The sequence below is a fragment of the Benincasa hispida genome, chromosome 8, assembly GCF_009727055.1.
Source record: "Benincasa hispida cultivar B227 chromosome 8, ASM972705v1, whole genome shotgun sequence".
Taxonomy (NCBI): domain Eukaryota; kingdom Viridiplantae; phylum Streptophyta; class Magnoliopsida; order Cucurbitales; family Cucurbitaceae; genus Benincasa; species Benincasa hispida.
In genome coordinates, this window is record NC_052356.1 from 37,775,953 (window position 1) to 37,797,233 (window position 21,281).

The 21,281-nt window shown below is 31.5% G+C and overlaps 2 protein-coding genes across 9 annotated transcripts in view; both read right to left on the reverse strand.

Annotated features, from left to right (window-relative positions):
• Positions 1-9,840: 9,840 nt before the first annotated feature.
• Positions 9,841-14,148, reverse strand: LOC120082673 (peptidyl-tRNA hydrolase, mitochondrial). Of its 8 annotated transcripts, none has more exons than XR_005483246.1 (10): positions 13,573-14,148; positions 13,171-13,255; positions 12,223-12,290; positions 12,072-12,122; positions 11,840-11,913; positions 10,957-11,015; positions 10,800-10,876; positions 10,595-10,675; positions 10,407-10,486; positions 9,841-10,275 (listed from the first exon to the last, which is right to left on the reverse strand). XR_005483246.1 is itself a non-coding variant. In XM_039037938.1 (10 exons), the coding sequence occupies exons 1-9, from the start codon at positions 13,870-13,872 to the stop codon at positions 10,419-10,421; spliced, it is 891 nt and encodes a 296-aa protein (XP_038893866.1). In that variant the 5' UTR covers positions 13,873-14,140; the 3' UTR covers positions 9,841-10,311; positions 10,407-10,418. The 8 variants fall into 8 exon arrangements, 5 of the variants coding, with proteins under 5 accessions (XP_038893866.1, XP_038893865.1, XP_038893868.1 ...); XR_005483245.1 differs by having other exon boundaries at positions 9,841-10,311; XM_039037938.1 differs by having other exon boundaries at positions 9,841-10,311; positions 10,595-10,703; positions 13,573-14,140.
• A 1,470-nt stretch (positions 14,149-15,618) lies between these two features.
• Positions 15,619-21,281, reverse strand: part of LOC120082672 (DENN domain and WD repeat-containing protein SCD1) — a 28,601-nt gene continuing 22,938 nt past the window's right edge. Inside the window, exons 19-32 of the mRNA XM_039037935.1 lie at positions 20,972-21,021; positions 20,023-20,080; positions 19,778-19,861; positions 19,237-19,483; positions 18,939-19,138; positions 18,761-18,825; positions 18,489-18,612; positions 18,077-18,258; positions 17,846-17,917; positions 17,301-17,461; positions 17,170-17,211; positions 16,794-17,002; positions 16,301-16,411; positions 15,619-16,192 (exon numbers count right to left, since the gene is read on the reverse strand). Of these exons, the coding sequence (XP_038893863.1) occupies positions 16,316-16,411; positions 16,794-17,002; positions 17,170-17,211; positions 17,301-17,461; positions 17,846-17,917; positions 18,077-18,258; positions 18,489-18,612; positions 18,761-18,825; positions 18,939-19,138; positions 19,237-19,483; positions 19,778-19,861; positions 20,023-20,080; positions 20,972-21,021 (1,590 nt within the window). The 3' untranslated portion in view covers positions 15,619-16,192; positions 16,301-16,315. The remainder of the gene's footprint in view (positions 16,193-16,300; positions 16,412-16,793; positions 17,003-17,169; positions 17,212-17,300; positions 17,462-17,845; positions 17,918-18,076; positions 18,259-18,488; positions 18,613-18,760; positions 18,826-18,938; positions 19,139-19,236; positions 19,484-19,777; positions 19,862-20,022; positions 20,081-20,971; positions 21,022-21,281) is intronic.

Below are 21,281 nucleotides of genomic sequence, written 5' to 3' on the forward strand. Positions count from 1 at the left end.
AAAGTACAAGAATCAAAATGAATATTCTGAAAATATAGGGACCAAAATGAATCAAGAATATAAAGATTGAAATGAACATTTTAAAAGTACAAGGATCAAAATGAACAAATGACAAAAGTATAGGGACTGAAGTAGTATTTAAATTAAATCTTTGTTAGTTATTTGACTGGGTAGTATTGAAGATCATACATCGAAAAAATAGAGAAACATTACAATGGTTATAAGATACATGAGTTACTCCTTATCAATTGATCTTGAAATGGAATCATGTGTTAGTGCAATACAATATAAAAATTGAGATATGAATAAAAAAACATCATTTTAAAGAGATGTTGAGGTTCCAACATTGAAAACATGGAGAGGAATCTTATATTTATTTATAGGTTGTAACCTCTCTAGTTATATTTTGATGCTCATGTTCTTTATTCTAACAAAATAGTATCTATATATTATTCAAGATATATCATATATGTAACAAATTTCATGAACATTTTGACTGGCTAATGATTTGAATAAGTTATCGTACTTTGTGTGTGTGTGTTTTTAGGGTAAAGTTTTGATTATGGTTATATTTAATAATTGTTACTAATATTATCCATGCAGCATTGCATATTTAATAAAATTTTGTTGAGTAATTGTGGTAGCTCAAATAGGAGACATTCTTTCAATACTCCAAGAGTAGGTACCCCTCTATCATTTTTCTTTTATAAATAATTTTGTTATATATAGTTGAACCCTCATCAATATAATTAATGAAAGTAGTATCCATATTTTTGTAATATAATTGTTTTTGGTCATCAAATAGCTAGACAAACTTATTGACGTGTCATTTGTTTGTGTGTACTAAATAAAAACCTAGGAATTCCTTTTAAATTTAAAAATTAAATAGAAACACATCATAATAAAAGAACCAAGTTTGTAATGTAATTAATATACTAAAATAAAAGTATGAAAAAAATCTAGGTTGAAATATCATTTTGATCCTTGTACTTTTGCTTCATTTCCTTTTCATAATTGTAATTTCAATTGATAAATATTCTTTTGTGTTGAAATGCATTAAATTATTACCATAAAATTTCATGCAATAAAAACTCTAAATACGAATATATTTTCAAAAAAAATTAATGAGAATGCTAATAGAAATTATTTTTTTTAAAAGAAAAAATAACAATAAACTCACTACATCAACTATATTTAAGATTTTTTAAAAGTATAGACATTCAAATATAATAAAACTCAAAGTACATGTCCCAAAATCGGACCTCAGATATCACATAATAAGAGGCCATATTTACGAATATTTACGGATTTAAATTCGAGTTGAGTTGGGTTGTTGAGTTATAATTTATTTCTTTTTTCTTTTTAATTAAAAATATGTAAATTTATCTACAATACATATCTGATAACTAAAATATCAAATATCTATGATATTTATTACAAACTTTAAAAAAAGACATATATCATAATAATTTTTAAAAAAAATATATTAAATTTTCATAAATTAATCAATACAAAGTAATCAAATTTTAAACAAATAGATATATATATATATAATTCGGGTTGGGTTGGGTCAACTAAACTTTTTTAGCCAACTCACGACCAAATCCAATCCAACAAAAATAGAAAAAGTTTAACCTAATCCAATTCTTATATTTTGGGTTTGGTAGTTTCTTCTTTGAGTTGTCGAGTCATTTGAATATCCCTAATCATATTAGTTGAATTATACTTATCGGTAATTCAAAAGATCCTTTTAACTAAAATGACATGATATTTTAATGTATTGTGACATGTGAGTTACATTTTGGGATTTAAGGATGACGTAGAATTGAGGTGGCACTAGAAATATTTATGGATGTAAACAAAAGAAGAAATTTTACAAAAAAAAAAAAAAAAAACATTTAGACTAAGAAGAACAAGAACCAAGGGGCTTGGGAGAATGGAAAATGTGGGATCCACTTTAGGGAGTGGAAGACAGCATAATAAATGAATAATGAAATGCTAAAATTTATGGATGTCTTTAAAAAAATGATACGCTGCAACAAGGACCACGATAATGTTTTTGTGGATCAATTAATGGCCACCGATTTTACATTGATGTGGGGCCACGTGGCGTGATTGTCGGTGAGGTCCAACCTACCAACTTTATTTTCAGCTGCCAATATCTCACGTTCAATGCTTGCTTTTATTTATTGACTTTCATTTTCTTCAATCTAAGGTTAAAAATGTAAATTCCTTTACTCTCATTAATCCCACTCACATTAGAATACAATTTTTTTTAACTTTATTTTGATGGAAAATTTTATATATATAAAGAAAAGGGTGATACAGAAGTTGAAAAGCTTCCAAGTTGACGCTAATTGAAATAGTGTCTCACTAGTAGAGATGGCAATAGGCGAGCCGGAGTTGGATGCACTCCTCGTCTCCTTTTTCGTGGGAATTTTTAATCTACGTTTTCGTCTTATTTTTCGTTTTGAATAGTAGAAATTGGGATTGAAAATCTCCGTTCATGGATTCGGATCCTTATTTTATTATTCTTATTATTTAAAAATTTTAATATTTGTATTAATATTGTAAATATTTCGAATAAAAGTTTAGCATTATTATTATTATTTTAAATAAAGGATTAAAAAAATATAACATACTTTTTGTTATAAATTTAAGTATATTAGAAAATTAGAAAATTAGAAGAAAAAAAATTAACATTAAGCTACTGTGTACGTGTGTGTGTCTCTCTCTCTCTATATAATTAAAATGTTTTATTATTTTTTCTACTTTATATATATATAAACAAACAATTAAAAAAATGGGAGTGGGGACGGGGACAGGGACGAGGTCGGTGATCAAGTAGGGATCCCCTCCATGTCTCCGATCGGGGACCCGATTTAAATCTCCAATTTAACCTCGTGTCCGATCAAATTGGAAATTTCCCGACCCAATCACACGGAGATTGAAACCCACAGAGAATTTTGTTATCCCTACTCACTGGGGGGAATTGGGATGAAATTGCATTCCAAAAAAAATGATGAAATGTTAATATGAACAAGAATCGTGCTTCATAATGAATTAGGGATCTTATAAAAACAATTTGAAAAAAAAAAAAAAAAAACTCAAATTTAAGTTAAAATGTAATTTTGATTTTTATACTTCAAGTTTGATTTTATTTTAGTTCATCTCCTTTTAATAAATAATTAAAATTAGTCCATGTACTTTTACTTAGTCTTCAATTTAATCCTTTAAAATTAATTTTGTCAAAAATTGTTAAATAATAATAACTTTATGAAAAAAAAAATCATGTAAATATATTTTCACAATTTATAAAGTAGATGTATATAGACTAAATTTTTTTGAAAAAAAAATTAACTGGATGGATTAATGTCAAGATTTATTGAAAGTAAGAGAACTAAAATTCAACCAATATATGAATGAAAATGAAATAAAAATCAAATGTATGAGACAAAAATGTTATTATAACATTAAAATTTAGTAATATATGAAGGAACTTTTAACTTTTTGGAACACATTTTGCACCTCACGCGTTTACATATAAAAACAAGTCCTAAAATAAGCATGTGGATGTCAACACTTCATTTTATTTTTTTATTTTTTAAAGAAAAACAATAAAAATAAATTAAAAAAAGAAAAGGAAAAAGAGAGAGGCTATAATAATACATTTATTCGACAAAATAATAATTGGAATAGAAATTCTATGAGAGACATCATGTGAGTGAGAAAACAAAATATTCTTTGCAAAACAAGAAATTAGATAATAATGGTAAATTAATAAATATAGATTGGGATGATTGATTAAATTAGAGAGCACATGGGAAATCTTATTATGAATAAGAATAAATACAAAATAAAATTACAAGTTGGGAGTTTGGAAAAGGACAACAACGGGGGCGGTGGTTCATGTGAATGTTTTAAAAGAAAAGGACATTCCTCCATTTTTTGAACCCGTGTGACTGTTTTTTATTTTTTATTTTTTGGAAAATTAACGCTAACTATTTGATTTTTTTTTTAAATTAAATCTATTTTATCTACCTTTCTTATAATAATCTACATCTTTTTTTTTAAGTATAATGGTTAAATTTATAACCAAATTATTTTGAAAGTTATTTTTTTTTTAGTTCTCAAATTTTAGCTTTATTTTTTTTTAAAACCATTGGTGAAAAGTAGATAACAAATGAAGAAATTTGAAGGTGGAAGTAATGTCCATAGACTTGATTTTTTTCAAAAACAAAAATAAAAAACAAAGGTCTCGATTGGTAACTATTTTGTTTTTTTGTTTTTATTTTGAAAATTAAGTCTGTATCATCCACATTTCTTATAATAATTTGCATATTTCTTAAGTATAATAGTTGAATTCTAAGCCAAAGTCCAAAAACAAAAATAACTGTTTGAAAGTTATTTTTTTTAGTTCTCAAAATTTGGCTTGATTTTTTAAACCATTGGTGAAAAGTAATAACAAAAAAAGAAATTTGGAGGTGGAAATAGTGTTATAAGCTTAATTTTCAAAAAAAAAAAACAAAAAAAAAAAAACAAAATAGTTATCAAATGTGGTCAAAATGGTTACCAAACGAGGTCAAAATTTTTATACTCATTTGGTTTTACATGTTTAGCTTTTTGGAAAATAAATACATACATACATACATACATACATACATATATATGATTTTCTACTACCTCTACTTATTGAATATAAAAGTATAGAAAGATTAAATGCAGGACGGTAGTATAAAAATTTTGATATTATCTTCATTTATGGTATGCTATAAGAATAAATTTAGGTTAAATTATGTAAATACTCTCGTACATTTTCAATTATATCATTAAACTTTTTTTTTTCACTTTAAATTTATATTTGTTCCTAAACAATCTTAGGTATACATTTCCATTAAAATAAAAAGGAAAATACAATGTGAGAAATACATGTGAAATTGGCGTAAGGTCTCAATTATGCCAATAAACTTTAAAAGTAAAATAAAACATGTCATATCTAAGTTTACAAGCACAATTAATTGAAACTTGCATTTTTTTTCTCATGTTACTCATTGATAGAAAAGTTCAAAATAGTTTATTCGGAAACAAATTTAAAGATTAAGAATAAAAATAAATATTTTTGGAAGTTCAAGAACAAAATTAAGGTGTATTCTATAAAACGTTAGATGATATTGTGTATTACTTCATGAAATAAAATAATAAATAACTTAATGATATGTTAGATTATGAATGAAAGTCGTGATTATCATTTTTTTAATAAAAAATCATTCAACAAATCGAATCAAAACAAAACAAAACGTCTTTAGTAAGGGAGGAATCCCCAAAGGAAAAGCAAGAGGAAAAAAAACCATAATGAAGAAGATGAAACTTTCCTAAGTTTATTTAATTTACTTTCTTCTCTAGATTTTGTTCGATCAATATTGTGTGAACTTGTAATTGAGTAAATGAAACTCCATAAATCAATCAGTTTAGATCTTCATTACGATTAACTTTGAAAATTATTCATGCATTAATTTTTAAATAAGTGTAGACTTTCTTTAGATGCCGTTTTACAAAATGATGATTAGAGTAAATGTATGGACAATTTTCAAAAAGAATTCTGATTAAGAATATAAATTGATTCATTTAAAAATATTTAAAATTTTAATTGATATAATTATAAGTTTTCACGTGAATTTTTTTCAAAGAAAAAATAATAGAATGCGTGAATTAATACACTTACAAAAGTTTAAATTAATACCATTAATATAAATTTTAGAGTGTAATTTGATGTTTTTTCTAATTCTTTTAATATAGTTGAATCTTACATCATTAGAAAATGATGACTAGCTGACATTTGACAAAAGTATACTAAAAGATTCACAAGAGGATAGAGAAGGAATTAGAGAAAAAAAGGTCAACATAAATAAGAGGGAAAGAAATTATGACTTAGAACAGATAAAAGAGAGTATGGTATTCTGACAATACTATAAATTTTCCAAAAAAAAAAAAAAAAGAAAGAAAGAAAGAAGGAAAGAAATGAATTGATTTTTTTTTTTTTTTTTTGAAAAAAAAGAATTATGAAAATTGAAAAAATATTTTACATGAAGGAATGAAGGTGAAGGCAGGCATACAAACTGAGCTCTGCACAAATGTCTAATCTTTGGTGCCATATATTCTCTGTTTTTGGTGAAATGATAGACTTATAAATCGAGCCGATCGATCGAATTGAAGTCGGTTGGTCGAAGAAGGAGAGGGATCGGTCAGTATCGATTTGAAAATTTTTCAAATCGACAAATTTCAAAAAATAAAATAAAATAAAACAATCAAACCGACCGCCCGACTTTCACTCCTCAACGATCGAGGTCGGTTTGAACATTTACTAAGTCAACCATAGTTAGTTCGATGGTAGTTTAGTTGAAAAATTGACTACGACTGACCGATGCTCACCCCAAACCACATCCCACTTCCGAGAAAATTTCTAGTATTACTAAAATATCACTCTCCTTTTATATTCTAAAAATTTTCTCGATATCAATATTAATATACCAAATTGCTTGGTAAACAATAAATAGAGGTAGTACAATCTCAAAATATACAATACATATATATTATCATGAAACTAAGGTTGGTTTGATTACTTAGTGGGTTAATTGGAGTATTTGTCAGAAATCACCCTAAAAGGTTTTCATCTTTCATAATTAGCACTTTTTGGCAATTCATAGTAATAGTTTTTCTCGGTTCTTCCTTTTTGAGATCAACCCTGAGATTCGAATAAAAATTTAACTTATTTTCATCACACATCTAAATTGTCGATTTTTTTTTTTTTTTGTTTCTCAACAGAATTTCAGTCAAGATAAAAATAAACTGTATACAATCTTTCATAAATCTTAAGTAATCTTTTCCTAAATAGTTTCTCATTGTTTTAAGGAAGTGAAATTCTATATAAAAAAATAGGAACCCACTACACTTCTTCTTCCTTCTCTCTCATTCAACTGTGGATTGGTTCGCTTTCTCAATTTTTTCAAATAACTCTCTAACTCAGAAAATCCTTAATGACAATCGAAAGAGAGTCAAAATGTAACGAAGATGATAAGTTTTGATGGATAAAAGGTTTCACTTTTCGCCATTAATATTGGCAAATTGGGGCAATATCTTAAAAGGAAATTTGAGAAAATAGGAAGAAATTACCTCTAAAAAGATTAGATAAGATTTAGGTAAGATTACATACAATAATTTTGATCTTCATCTTGATTGAGATTTTATAGAGAAAACTAAAAAATCAATGACTTAGATGTGCAATAAAAAGAAGTGAAATTTTTATTTGAATCTCGGAGTTGATCTCTGTGGAGAAAAACTATTATAAAAATAGCAAAAAATAGAGCTAATGGCGAAAGATGAAATATTTTTAAGATTATTTGTTACAACTTTTGTGTTTAATTGACTATGGGAGAGGTTGAATCAAAGGATGAATTTTTGTTCTTCAAGGTTGCCTGCCTAATAATTCCCACCTAATCTAGTCTAGGGGTTTCTCCCTTAAAAAAAAATAATTAAAATAATATATATACCCCCTAAAGTTGAGTGAATTTCACACAATCCCTTTGGTCTATTATAATGTCAAATTTATTACCATCTGCCCCATTTGATTTTCATAAACTAATTTGATATTATTACAGCTGTCAGCTTCGGTCAATTTGGTTCATGAGCTCAAATATCTATTTGGATTTTTTTAAATAATTATAATGGTTACGATCATTTTTAGTGATAATAACTAAGTGTATAACAATATATTTAAAAAATTACAAAGGTCTATCGTTGATAGATTTTTACCAACGATATGGTCTATCACATTCTTATCTGTGTTATAGTCTATGATTATCTAAATTTTACTATATTTACAATTTTTTTATATTATGTTATATCTACTAATAATTTGGATTTGATTGTTATATGTAGTGCCATGGTTTCAAAAAGTCAAATTCCATTTTTTTCCATCTGAAAATGGCTTCAACACGGTTGTGGCTTAAAGTCAACATCAACCTACTCACACTTAAATTTCCCAAGATATATATAATTAACATTGTTTACCATTTGAACTCCAACTTGGTCAATTATCACTTGACTATATAGATCACGGTTTGTTTGAAATAGCTTATTAAAAAAACACTTTTCCAGAAAAATCAAAATAAACTTTAAAAAAAAAAAACTAAATTAATGTAATCTCAAACAATTTTTGGTGACTAAAAGTATTTTTTATATAAAAAATTAGTTTTAAAATTTGGATCAATTTTAAAACTATCATAAAAAAAACTTCAATTATTCAAAAACAACTAATAAAAATCTTTCAAATTTGTTGCATGAAAAAAAAAAACACAAAAACATTTGCTATTAATAGAATCTCTCAAATATAGTGTAACAAAAATTTGTTATTTCCAAAACTTTTTATTTTTTATTTTTACTTTTTTAAAAAAATATTGATGCAGGTTATAAAGACATTTTTATTGAAATTATTGTTTTTTTTTTTTTTAAAAAAAAGAAAAGTTTGAACTAGAAGGTATTTCAGACACTGATTGATCAAGTTTGATTTTCTTCATGTGAATCTTAAATTCAAAATATACTTTTGGTTCTTAAAGTTTGAACTTAGTGTCTATTTGATCCTTAGGAGGCATTTAAATTAAGAGAAATGGGATGGGAATAAGTGTGAAAATTAGTAAGTGATGCTTGTCCGGTTGTTTAGTACAAGTTTTGAAACTTTGGCATGGGAATAAGCTTTTTTCATCCATCTTTTATACCCATGAATGATACACATCCAAAAGTGTGGGATTTCTTGATTCTCACTCTCTTTCATATTTTAATATATGAATTTATTCTTTTATTTTATATATTACTAAAATTAATTAATTTATTCTTCTTTTAAAAAAACTATAATTTAAATTAATTAATATATGAAAATAAAAGTTATAATTTGGAAAAACATATTAAAATTTAAATTATAATATTTGAATTTAACNACTATATATTAATTAATTATTTTTTGAAATATAAATTATTTTTTAAAAGAAAAGATTATATATATATATATATTTGTTATTATTTTTTTTAATAAACCATAAAAAATTAATGCATTAAAATTATTAATTCATGTATAATTATTAATAAATTATACATGTAGCTCATTAATTATTATTACGTTTAATATTTAATGAGATTATTTTTTACTAATTATAATTAGATTATAATTGATTAATTATAATCATCACAAAATGTTATATTTATTTTTTCAAACTAATTTTGATTGTTTCACTAATTAATATAATTATGTAATCATATAACTTTAATTATAAATTACTCATAAATACTTGTAATTAATAATTTAATTATTATTATTATTTGATAATTAAATAATTAACTTTGTTCAAAACTTTGAATTTATTGTCTATCAATTAATCTATTAAAATTTTATAAAGGTATCATGATTAATTTTATAAATTAAATACAATGATAATTTATTTTCATAAAAATTCTAGTAACATTCCCATGCATAATGAAATTCGGTCATCCTTAATTCCCAATAATCTTATTCCCAAACATCTTTAATTCTTGTACATCTATAAAACCTTAAACCAAACAGTCCTTTAAGATTTTAAAATCGACACTTTTAGTCCCTAGATTTTGAAAAACGATTTAAAATTATCCTTGAGTTAACTAACGTAGCATTGTGAGTTGAATTTTTGTTTTTGTTTTTGTTTTTTTTACTGATATAGCAATATATCAATTTTATTTCTCTTCCCTTTAGAAATTTATTTTGCTTTTTTTTTTTTTCCTTTTTGCTCTTCCTCTGTCTATATCTAAGTCTCACAGAAAAAATAAATAAATTATTACAACCATTGGACTATCAAACCCACGTGACAAGTAACAAAATCACTTGGGAAATAAATACTAGAAAATCACTTGGCAAATAAGCCCATCACCAACATTTAAAATTTTGTGGGATCCCACCTACGTGGAATCACTACGTATGAGGGAATTCCAAAGGGAAGGTATTTAGAAGAAACCTGAAAAACATAGGCAGACAAACATGAAGAAGAGAATGTGAATGAGATGAATCGTTAAAGTAGAGAGAGAACATGGGCCAGCCAACCGGGGAAATGCATATGGAAGAAGATGACAAGACGGGCAAAGAAAGAGCCTCCATTGGCGATTGCCAAGATGAGATAATTAAAGCAATAAAAGTTAGGTAGAGGTAGCTCCCTTTTATCAATTCCTGTCTTTCTCAACTTTTACCGGTTGGTTTGCCTGCATGGTGGGGGAGGTTTTTAGCTTTATTGGTCCCTTCAAAGATCACAACTTTATGTCTTAAGAGATTTCAATCCTAAAGGAAGGAGACAGAGAGAGAGGGAATTCAACAAGAAAGACAATGCGATTACCATTGATGGGGTTCAAAATCCTACACTGACTGTTTGTTGCTGCAATAAGCCTTCCACCCCAAGGAATTTGGTAGTTGAAACTGTAGCGAATGCCGCCCCATGCATAAAGCAGTTTGATACATACAGTAAACAATATGGAGTCCTTATAGAGTGTCTATAAAAAGGTTTAAATATTGAATGTTTTCAACCTATTTGTTCCAGAGGTTTGTTGGTGTTGACAAATGTTGCACTTTTGTTGAACCCCTCGAGCAAAAGAATCCGTATCGCATCTGTGCCAACTTGCAATGTAAAATTCAACTGAAAACAGATGATTCCACTTGGATAGTTAAAACTAAACTCAGTTCGATCATCAACAAGCTTCATTTAGTAGAAATATGATAGCATTTTACACACCTCTTCCCGTTCTTGTTTGTTGAAGGGGCGAAGAACAAAGTTCGCAGCATCCATTTTCCCGGGAGGGCGCCCTATGCCTAGAATGTTTTCACCCATTTAGCAGCCGATATTATATAAAAGCAGTGTGGAAGTGTTAACAGAGGCCTAAGGTACGTACCAATCCTTAATCGAGGGAAATCACGACTGCCTTTCAAGTGATCAATAATACTCCTCATCCTGCCACGGACAAATAAGCAATTATAATTTGTGCTTCTGATGTCTATTGCTCTTCTTAATGTTTATTCTATTTACAAACTTAATCATACAATCAAAACTCCTACTAGATCCTTGAACTGAGCTTTCTTTGATCAGGCGCACACATGGTAGCTTTTAATCTTTCTGCAACTTTCACATTTACTTATTCAGTCAACCTAATTAAATTCTATTTCTTCCTCTTAAAAGCTGCAAAAGTTCAAAAGTAAAAGTCTATCGTTAGATCTGAATAAAGTATGATTTTTTATAGGACAAATTTTTTCAGTCAAAACTTTTCAAGTAAAAAAATTTATTTAAAGAAAGTGTACTTTTCCTTGTGTGGACAAAATTGTCGAAAACATAGCCTTTCAACCAAAAGTCCATTAAAATGGAATATGCTTCTTTTTTTCCGGAATGGACAAACACATGCACTGCCTCTACTGCCTCACAGAATGAGAAATAAAAATAAAAGTCAGCATTGTTCAGATACAAAACATAGAATTAGATTGGCCAACACGCCCACAGAAAGTTATCATGCAGTGAATCAAACTTCCTCCACTCTCACAACATTCAACATTCTTCTAGAGCTCATTCTTTAATTAAATGAATGTAACTCGGTTAATATATACACAAAAAGACAGAAGGTATGAAGCATGACCCTGAAGAAATTATATGAAAACCCACCGCTGTACCTCCCTCCTAGTATTACGGATATTAAAAAATAAATGCCACAAAACTCAGGAGACTGAGACACCCAAAATGTAGATTAAAATGAATTACATTTTTGAGAGAGAGAGAGAGAGAATTACCCATTATGTCCTCCATGGCCACCCTTTGGCAGCATCCGCAATTTGGCAAAAGGTAAATCCAAGTCGTCGAAAATCTGTTGTATGGATCGCAATTCATGGCTTAGATGTGGTAGGGGGAAAATGAATCACACAGATCATCCCACAGCCCAACCTCCTCTCTTGTCCTCCCCAAAAGTAGATATATCACTCGTCAAGAATACTGATAGTCTTACATGGGGAATAAAATATTTACCACAAGTACTTGCTTCAATGGAATTTTATAGTAGGAAACAATAGCACCAACCTGCAACCAAAGGTTAAATTGCATAACAAATCAATCATTTAGACCGAAGGACAAAATTAATAATTAAAATGGATGGAGATCCTTGAGACAGCTTACTTACAGACTCACCACTTGCATTCATGAAAGTTTGTGGCTTGGCTAGCATTACAGGAACATCCCCGATGAAACCTGAAATACAAGTACATCGAAAAAATGTCTTCACTATTTTAATAATCTACAGCTGGGAGATAATCATATCCCCAATACTTTTTTCCTGGACAATAACTCGTTTTGGGGGAAAAGAAACATTTTTCTAGACATTTCAATTGCATTACAAAAAATTTTTGGTAAAAAAAACTCCAACTAGTGCATTATGCTTTATCTTTTTTTAACAAGAAACAATCTTTTAACGGATAGATGCAAAAGGAAGATATAGGTTTGAGGATAGAAACCCCCAAATGGAGAGAAGAAACAAAACGCCCAAAGAAAAAAGAAGATGACAAAAAATCCAGGAGCCCGAAAAGAAACCAACTATCCAAAGGGACGAAAGGACACCCAGCCAACTGCTAAAGCTGCATCAAAATGAACACAAAAGATTGAAAGTACAAAGACAACAACAAAGATATAAACTTCTAGCCTTCTTGAAAAGCAAAGCACCGAGGACTCTAAGAGATCTTCTATCAAACAAAAGCTGAAAGGAAAGCTTTAATGGGAAACACCACAAACCACGGAGCCTTCAAGAAAAAAACAGCAAAGCCAGCTGGATCTTAGTGAAACATGTTCATCAAGGATCGAGAATGCAACAATAGAATTAGAATTTCAATGGGAGTCTGAATACAGACAATCTAATTGTAATTTGATCAAATTATAGGTCATGATCAAACCATCTCGTCCCAAAGATAAGGACAAAGAATTTTACACATCTTCAAAGAGGAAAGGATGGAGTCAGTAATCTACCAGCAAATCAATTTAAGTCTAGCAAATTGACTTGCTGGTAGATGTAATTCTCTAAGTTGTAACCAAATACTCTAGTTTCATCAACTGTCAAGAATTGTTACATACTGCACACCTTTCCCGATCAGAGCTTTGAAGGAAACACTACTCATGGATATCCCTTCAGCTTCAGCTACAGTGTCCACCATCTCAAAACCTACCTGGAAATTTAGTCATAGCATTAGCCACTGCTAGTGTTTCAATTCGTCTTCATAAAGGACATCCAGATAACATTCATAATCAACATTAAACCCTAATTTTCCCCAGATAATCGTAAGTTCATGCTCCGGAACTTCCCTAAAGGGTTTCTCACACTTAATAAATCAAACAGAAAATAAGGCATAATCTCCTATCGGTCGACATAGTTATGAACGAGACAGAGGCTAAGTTCTGGAAAAGCAATTAGGCCCAAAGCAAAAATGAACAAGACATAAATGATAAAGTTGAATTCATATAGCAGAGATAGGACCATACGGACATTATGGCGCGTACGATCGTACTTCTTCCCGGGATTCCCGAGGCCCACAATGAGCCATGGCTTCGGCGGCGGCGCGGGCTTTTTGTCATCTACAGGCAGCTGATCTGTGGTCGGAGACGAGGAAGTAGACATCGACGCCGTAATGGAAGAAGAAGTCATTGACGAAAAGATATGTGAAGTTCCAGAATTAAGGAAGGATAGAGAAGGGAAAGAAATGAGGGTTTTGGAGGTTCGGAAGCAATGGAGGCAAATAGGAAGGCGGAGGGCGGTGACTGAAGATATAGAAGAACCAACATTCATATTTGGTATGGTGTTTCTTCAATGAATTGGAGAGATTCAAAATGGGGAAGAATTGGGAAAGGATTGGAGTGAAAGAGACGACAATGGCGGGAGGAGGAGGAGAAGGCAAGAAAGGATAACGAACTTGAAACGCGGAGCGCGAGGGGCCGGCGAGCGAGTGGGCAGGCTACGATTCACAGTTGGCGGGAGAAAAGTAAAATTGGATTTAACCTAATTTTATTCTCTTAAATACAAGTATGACAAAGTTTGAAATGCCAATGTTAATGTAGACTCATCTAGATGAAATGAATTTGAACGGAGTGGAGGGAGCATACTGTTCAGATGGAAAGCTTGGTGAGTAAGATATTTTGGAGTCCCCCAAGGCGAAATAATTGGAAAATGAACCAGACTATTTTCAAAACGCTTTTGGAGGTCCGGGCTTATTGATAGGTGACTCTCTTAGATTTTTGATGTGTCAATTTTAAGCGTGTCTCACGTGAGTGGCCTATTCGGATGTTGGAAGCTCAAGCAATTGTTGAAGGCCTCAGAAGTCTCCTATCCCTCAATCGTGATCTTCCTCCTTCCATCTTGGTTGAATCCGAGGCAAAAGAGGTTGTGGACCAAATCAACCAATTTATTGTTGATCTCACTAGAGTGAGGTCCATAGATGAAATCAAAGAGCTAGCACTCCCTTTGAGTTCATCCATGCTCTCTTTTTCATTCTGCCACAAGGATGAGAATCATGGACCTCATTGTATTGCCCATGTCGCAGCTGGTTTTGAAAACTTTTTTTAGGAAAATGTTTCTTCCAATTTGGAGATGTTGGTGTTTTTTGGAATTCTTTTTATCCAATTTATTGAATGTTGTAAATGGAGAATTATTGTTACCGGTATTTGCCGACACTTAATTTTTAATGAAGTTCTCTTTTCATAAAAGAAAAAATGTCAACTTCATTTAAGATGGTGAGGTCTCAATTTTACAAAAAAAATTATACAAGAAGTCGATATAGGTGGATATTTATGTAACAATTATAAACAAAAAAAAAAAAAAAAATTAATTAATAAGTAAAATGTTTTACACTTTGAGATAAGTTAACATATTTATTATTTATATTATATTTACATTAGTGATATTTTATTTCTTATATTTCATGAATTTTTGTATAATATAATGGACAACTCATCCTTGTCAATGTCAAATCTATGAAAATATAAAAATATTGATGAAAATGTAAAAATATTGATTGCAAAAGCAATTCCAAACGAGGCCTAAATCGCCAGAAGAAAAAAAAAGCTTCAATCGTTTGATTTTATATCTAACAATATCTTTCCAACAAGTCTTTAAAACTTCAATGAAAAAAAGTGAGCATACTTATTTAAGCGATCCACAACCAGAATAATATACCTTTTCACAATCCTTTTAATCACTCAACAATAAGGCTCAAAAATAGATCTTTTATTACTATGTAAAAACTTTAAATGACCTTCTATTGTTATGAAAAATAGACAAGAAAGAAAGTGTTGTATTTTAAACCAAGAGTGGAATAGTGAACTCCAAAAAGTTATTAAGTTCATGAAGTTGTGAATTTCTTGGCCCACAATGTAAAAAATTGATAAGATATAAAATTGTTGTTTTTTAGTAGTGAAATTCAAAAACTTAAAATTCAAAAACTCTTTAGACAACTGATCTCGAGGCCAAATATTGAATTCACGTGTTGCCCAAAAAATGTCAAGCTTGGATTAGGGTAGAAATCTTACTTTGATGTTCTTTTTAGAACAATAATAGATATATAGTAAGTTTATTTCATAGTGAAGAAAACGAGTAATTCTAAATGTTAGAAACTATTACAGTTCCCTTTTTACCCTCCCTTCGAGTAGGATATAGACTCTATGAATGGAGGTCTCAACACTTTTCTAAACAAACATACTAATTTGACATCAATTGCTACAAAAATTCGATTGAAACTCGCTCACTTACACCTTCAAACTCACCTCTCTCTTATATACTTGTGCTATATTCCAATATATGTAAACAGTGAAAACAAAGAAAATTTTGAAAAAACAGACGACGCAAGTATAAAATCTTAACTTAATCCAGTTAGCCGTTGATTACACATTTGCACAACTGCCCCCAACAGCGCAGAAAATCACTGAATATTGGGCCTTTGATTAACTTTCCTCTCCATTCCATTAGGGTAGCTTCACCGTCTTGTCATGAGTCCTCACTTTTCTGTACATTTCACCGCTGAAATATTACATCAACCAAGTCCACTTTATGGGTGAAGCTAGCCAACTCTTTGAATCACATTTCGGCATGAATTGATGAAGCAAATTGAAAGAAGCTGCGGACAAGATAAATAGCATAAGCCACACCAAGGTTTTTGGAAACTGTCTAAAGAACGCAACAGAAGGAAATGTTCCGAACATGATAGCATAGCATTTGGACTCACAATGATAAAGTTGCCTCAGATGTTGATCGTTGCTTCCCAGAGCCTCAGAAGGCCATTACGACCGCCAGTGCATATTCGTTTCCTTTCGAGGTCTGAAGATGCACATCGTACCTGGATGCAAGCAATAGGTGCATTAAAACGGAGAACATTTTCTTGAAAATTAAAAATAAAAATACTAAAAATCGAAACAAAGAGAACTAGGAAAGCAACATCACTGTGGACAAGGAAAGATTGTTCTACTACCGTAAAACATTCTTAACATTTGAATATTGCATATAGTTCTTGCTCTCTATCCTCATTAGCCTGAGTGAAGGAAGTCACTAGGCAACTACTAATTTCCTTCTGTCTTCTCAGTTTATGTAAAGAGAAGGTATAAAACCGTTTTTCCAAGGATTGAATAGAACTGATACATTAAAAAAAGAAGAAAAAACAGAACAAAAAGACCGTCAAAAGAGTCCACCGCCTAAGAATTTGAAAAAAGAGAACTTCATACCATGGCTGCAGTCTTTTGTGGGGTTCTGTACAGTTGCCACCCAGCCATTCTTGCACCCGTGTTTGAGAAGCCACCAAGTCTCTCTTGTGGCCGATGAAAGAGAGACATAGAGTTATCTGCCGCTCCAATTCCTAACCAATGTTCCCCAGCACTGACGGACAGTATGGCAGCACTATGAATGGTGACATTCTTCACACATCTAATACCCCCTGCATATACAACCAGAAAAGTTTGCATCACAGTTTCACGTGATTAAGAAAATGAAAAAGTTCCACACGAACAAAAGTTTATAATTGACACTTGATGATGTAGAGAAAGTTAAATAAGTGAAAAACATCAACATCAATAACTTCAACATTTTATATGGATAATTTACCATCCTCATTTTCCCAAAAACGAAGAAGTCCATCAGTTGAACCTGAAAGGAAACATGTAGCCATTATTTCAGTTTTGCTCTTCCATATAACTTTAACTGCATTAGTACCCTGAAGAAGCCAAGTTAAATACCAGTTATTATTCCTTTATCCAGTGTAGAATACTCAACGGCCAATATTGGGCCAGCATGGCATGCTAGAACAGCATCACATGTTCCTCGAGAAACAGACCACAATCTAGCGGTCCAATCATCACTACCAGTAATTATGGTGTCTCCTACCATTCTTATTGAGCTGCACATATGCCATATGTGTATTAACTGACCAATATATTAAAATATCCAAAGATGCGATGAGAGAAAAGCCAAGAAAAACAAAATTGTGATCTCTACATTATTGTAGCTGAAGACGCTTGGCCTCTCTATCTAGAGTGTCCACCATGCTTTTAAACTTAGGTTTAGAGATCTATTCATTCATTAATATTTTTATTTTCCAGCCTGCAAGTTAGAATTTGAGCCTTGTATTTTTACAATGCATTTAGTTGGTGGGCTGGTAGTTTAACTGGTTTCCGACATTTTGAACCTATAGATTTATAAATATTGGCTCCATAAGGTTGCATTAATATCTTTTTTCAAATAAATAAAAATAACTACTGTCTGTTATATATACACCACTTACCGTATCCATTTCGTATGACCTAAAAGCTTGTGCATTTGCCGGCCAGCACGGATGTCCCAGATATTTGCTACTCTGAAATGCGAGTATCCAGTACATAGATAACAAGTTAGTGACCATATAATCTCAAACGACTTGAATAGAACATATCTCATTTCAGACAATTAACAGCATATCTCTGCCACCCTCTAAATCAACATATACAGCAAATATAATTTCAGTGAATTAACATACGTATCTCTACCACCAGCAGCCAATATTCCCGTGGAGTCATCATATTCCATGCATAGAACTGCACTAGAGCAACGACCAACAGTTGCCACACAAGTATCAGTTCTGACATCCCACATCTTTACGGTTCCATCATGCGCAGCGGTAAGAACACGTTCACCTGATAGCATACGCACACAACTGACCTGCAAAAATCAACGTATGACACATTTAGGCATTGCAGATTCCATTTAGTTAATAATACGGGTCTTCACAAGTTTACTCCTTCAAATATTTCAATGTCGCAGCCTAAAAGAAACTAAAATGAGATATGTTCTAAGTCAATATATGACATATTTCATTCAGGCGTTTTAGTAAACTTCTTTATAAGAATCTTAGAAATTTAAAAAAATAATAAAAAAATAAAAAAAAAAACCTGTGCATCGTGGCCTTTCAGCTCTTCTAGAAGCTGGGTTGTTTGCTTATCCCATACAATAACTGACTGGTCATCAGACCCAGAAACTACTTTTCCTCGATCAGAATTAATCGCACGAACAGGTCTGTACGCTTGCAAAAAAGGGGTACAGAGAGGGATTTATATAGGTAAAACTGAAAAGACTATGCACGTGGGAGTAAACTTTTCTAGAAGAAATGGAGCAAATCAAACTGATCGCTCAGAATGAGAATTTAAGAAGTTAAATGAAGTACCCTGTGTGACCCTTTAAAGTTGCTCGCAATTCAGAACCACGAAGACTTGGATCCCATATCTTGACCTAAGAAATTTTGAAAAATATTCTTCAACACTTCATTAATCCATATGCCATAAAAAATCTCTAGCACAAATGGTTCCCCCAAAGATGAGAACAATGAGACATCAAGATTTTACCGAGCAGTCTGTGCTTCCACTAATGAAGAAACCTGCATCCTCACGGTCTCCCACTAAGTCCCACACCTCCCTTTTCGTAACACAATGAAGTGTCGTTACAGCTCCACTATGACCCCTAAGAATGCGAATATTGCTTTGAACTTTTTTCTGGCCAGATGAGGATAAATCTTGTCTTTGAGGAGTAGCACTCTCACTCGTGGCTGAACACAAAAGGACAAACAAACAACGCAAACTTGTTGATTGTACTGCTGATATTAATCAACAAAATCTTGATAAAAGCTACATATGAGGCACTGACCATCAGAGGACCAACGGCCACTACGACCCAAGTTAATCCTTGCAGATGTATCCCTGCTGAACATGCTCTGGACCCAGCTTCTTCCAACAACAGAAGCCTCCGCAGGCTGCTGATTCTGATCAGATCCATCTTTGGGACGTGGAGATGGCAATGCATTGGCAGATATGGACTGAGACTTAACAGAAGAGAGTCCCCAATAACTAATGCGCAGCTGCTGGATATGGGATAAAAAACCTCGGAGCTTTATCTGAAAATCGTTTAAGTAGGATTGTAAACGAGAGAACATGTATGGTAATGCAACTGCTAAACCTAATCCAAGTTTAACATTTTCCAAACTGCAGCTTGCATGTGACATTATGCATGCAATCTACAGGATCCAGAATGAAACCCAGGTTAAAAAAATAATACACAGCCAACCATCTTTAGAACTTTTCTTAGTTGCAGATGAAGCAAGGGTTGAATACATGTAGTAGCTGATGTGAAAAGTTTTGGAATGCATTTGCAGATAATGATGAATCAGATAAAATGATATTTGACTTACAAGTTGCTTGTATCCAATGCTGTTTTTCTCCGCAATTGTCTCAGTCATGTACCAAGCATCAGTGTCAGGAAGCCCAAGCCCAGCCTTCCAAGTAGGCAATAAACTGAATTAAGTTTCTTCTTTTTCTTTTTTTGTGGTGGGTGGGGTGGGGTGGGGTGGGGGTCATTGCAAAAACGAGTGATAAAACAAGTCGAGTAAAGTAGCGTTTTATTCACGCTATCACACAAGGTCAGGGCGAGGAGTACCATATGTGATGCCATGACAATTAGCTGTGCAGAAACCAGAGATGCATAATTGGCGCTTCTGCATTCAAAATAAGATAGAATAAAAACAAGTTAAAATCTACATGAAAGAAGTAAGAGAGAACATCTGGAAGATGGTAGGGAGATACAAATTACCAATGCCCATAGATTATATCTTGGGGGGGAGGGCGAATTTTGGGATGATTAGGGGAGCAATGGTGAAAAATGCAAAGATGCTAAATGTCAGCCGTTGGTCCTATGAGAAGTCAGATGGAGGAAGAACAAAGAGTATGAGCATGTTCAACAAATAGACTGATGAGTTGGAATTATGTGGAAATTCTATGATTTATGGCCACTTAACTAGGTCCAACCTAAGGGAAACCCAAGAGGTCCACCGTTTGGATTTTTAGCTTCTCATGGATGGGTGGTGAAGTTTATGGGCTCCAGACTATCGAAGAAATCAAGAATTGTATAAGACCATGTTCCTATCCTATAAGAAATAGGATTTCATCTTGAGGACTCTATCCTTTTATGTTAATATTTGTGGACCCTGCAACGGGACTTTGTGAAATCCATGGAGTTCTGATGAAGAACAAAGAACTCCTGGGTGGGTCTAAACTGCATCATCAAAAGTAGGAAAAATTGAAAGATCTGAAGGAATGAATTTAAAAGGAGGAGCTGGAAAGACGTCAATAAAAATCGAGAAGAATCTGGTAGGTTGAGAAACTTTGATGTGGCCAAGCTAGCAACCATATGAAGTCAACCTGAAAGATAAAGTCCTATTTAAAGTATTTGAGAAACTTCAGGAGTGAAACGATTGATTAAACCTGAGGTTTAAAAATACACCTAGCCTAAAAAATTATATAGAGCAGCCACAGATACAAAATAATAAGAGAATGGCGAAGTAATAATTAATTCAGCACTTCATTGCATAAACCATGTAAATCCTTACTTATTTGAAGACCGTTCCATCAAATAATCAAAGTAACCTTCCCAAAACCTGCAGAAATTGAATATCAAGATTTAATCCAAAAAAGTCCAATAACAAATAAGATATTTCATGGTAGGATGGACCAATTCGTGAATAAACTAGCCAAATAATGGTAGGATACTGAAAAATCAAAGAGAAATCACAGATCTACAATGTCACATATAGGCACTTAAGAATAAAATTCAATGTAATTTCACGTTTTCCTTCAACTCAACATATGGAATACAAATATCATTTGTTGATAAATAAGAAAAATAAATTATGAAAATGA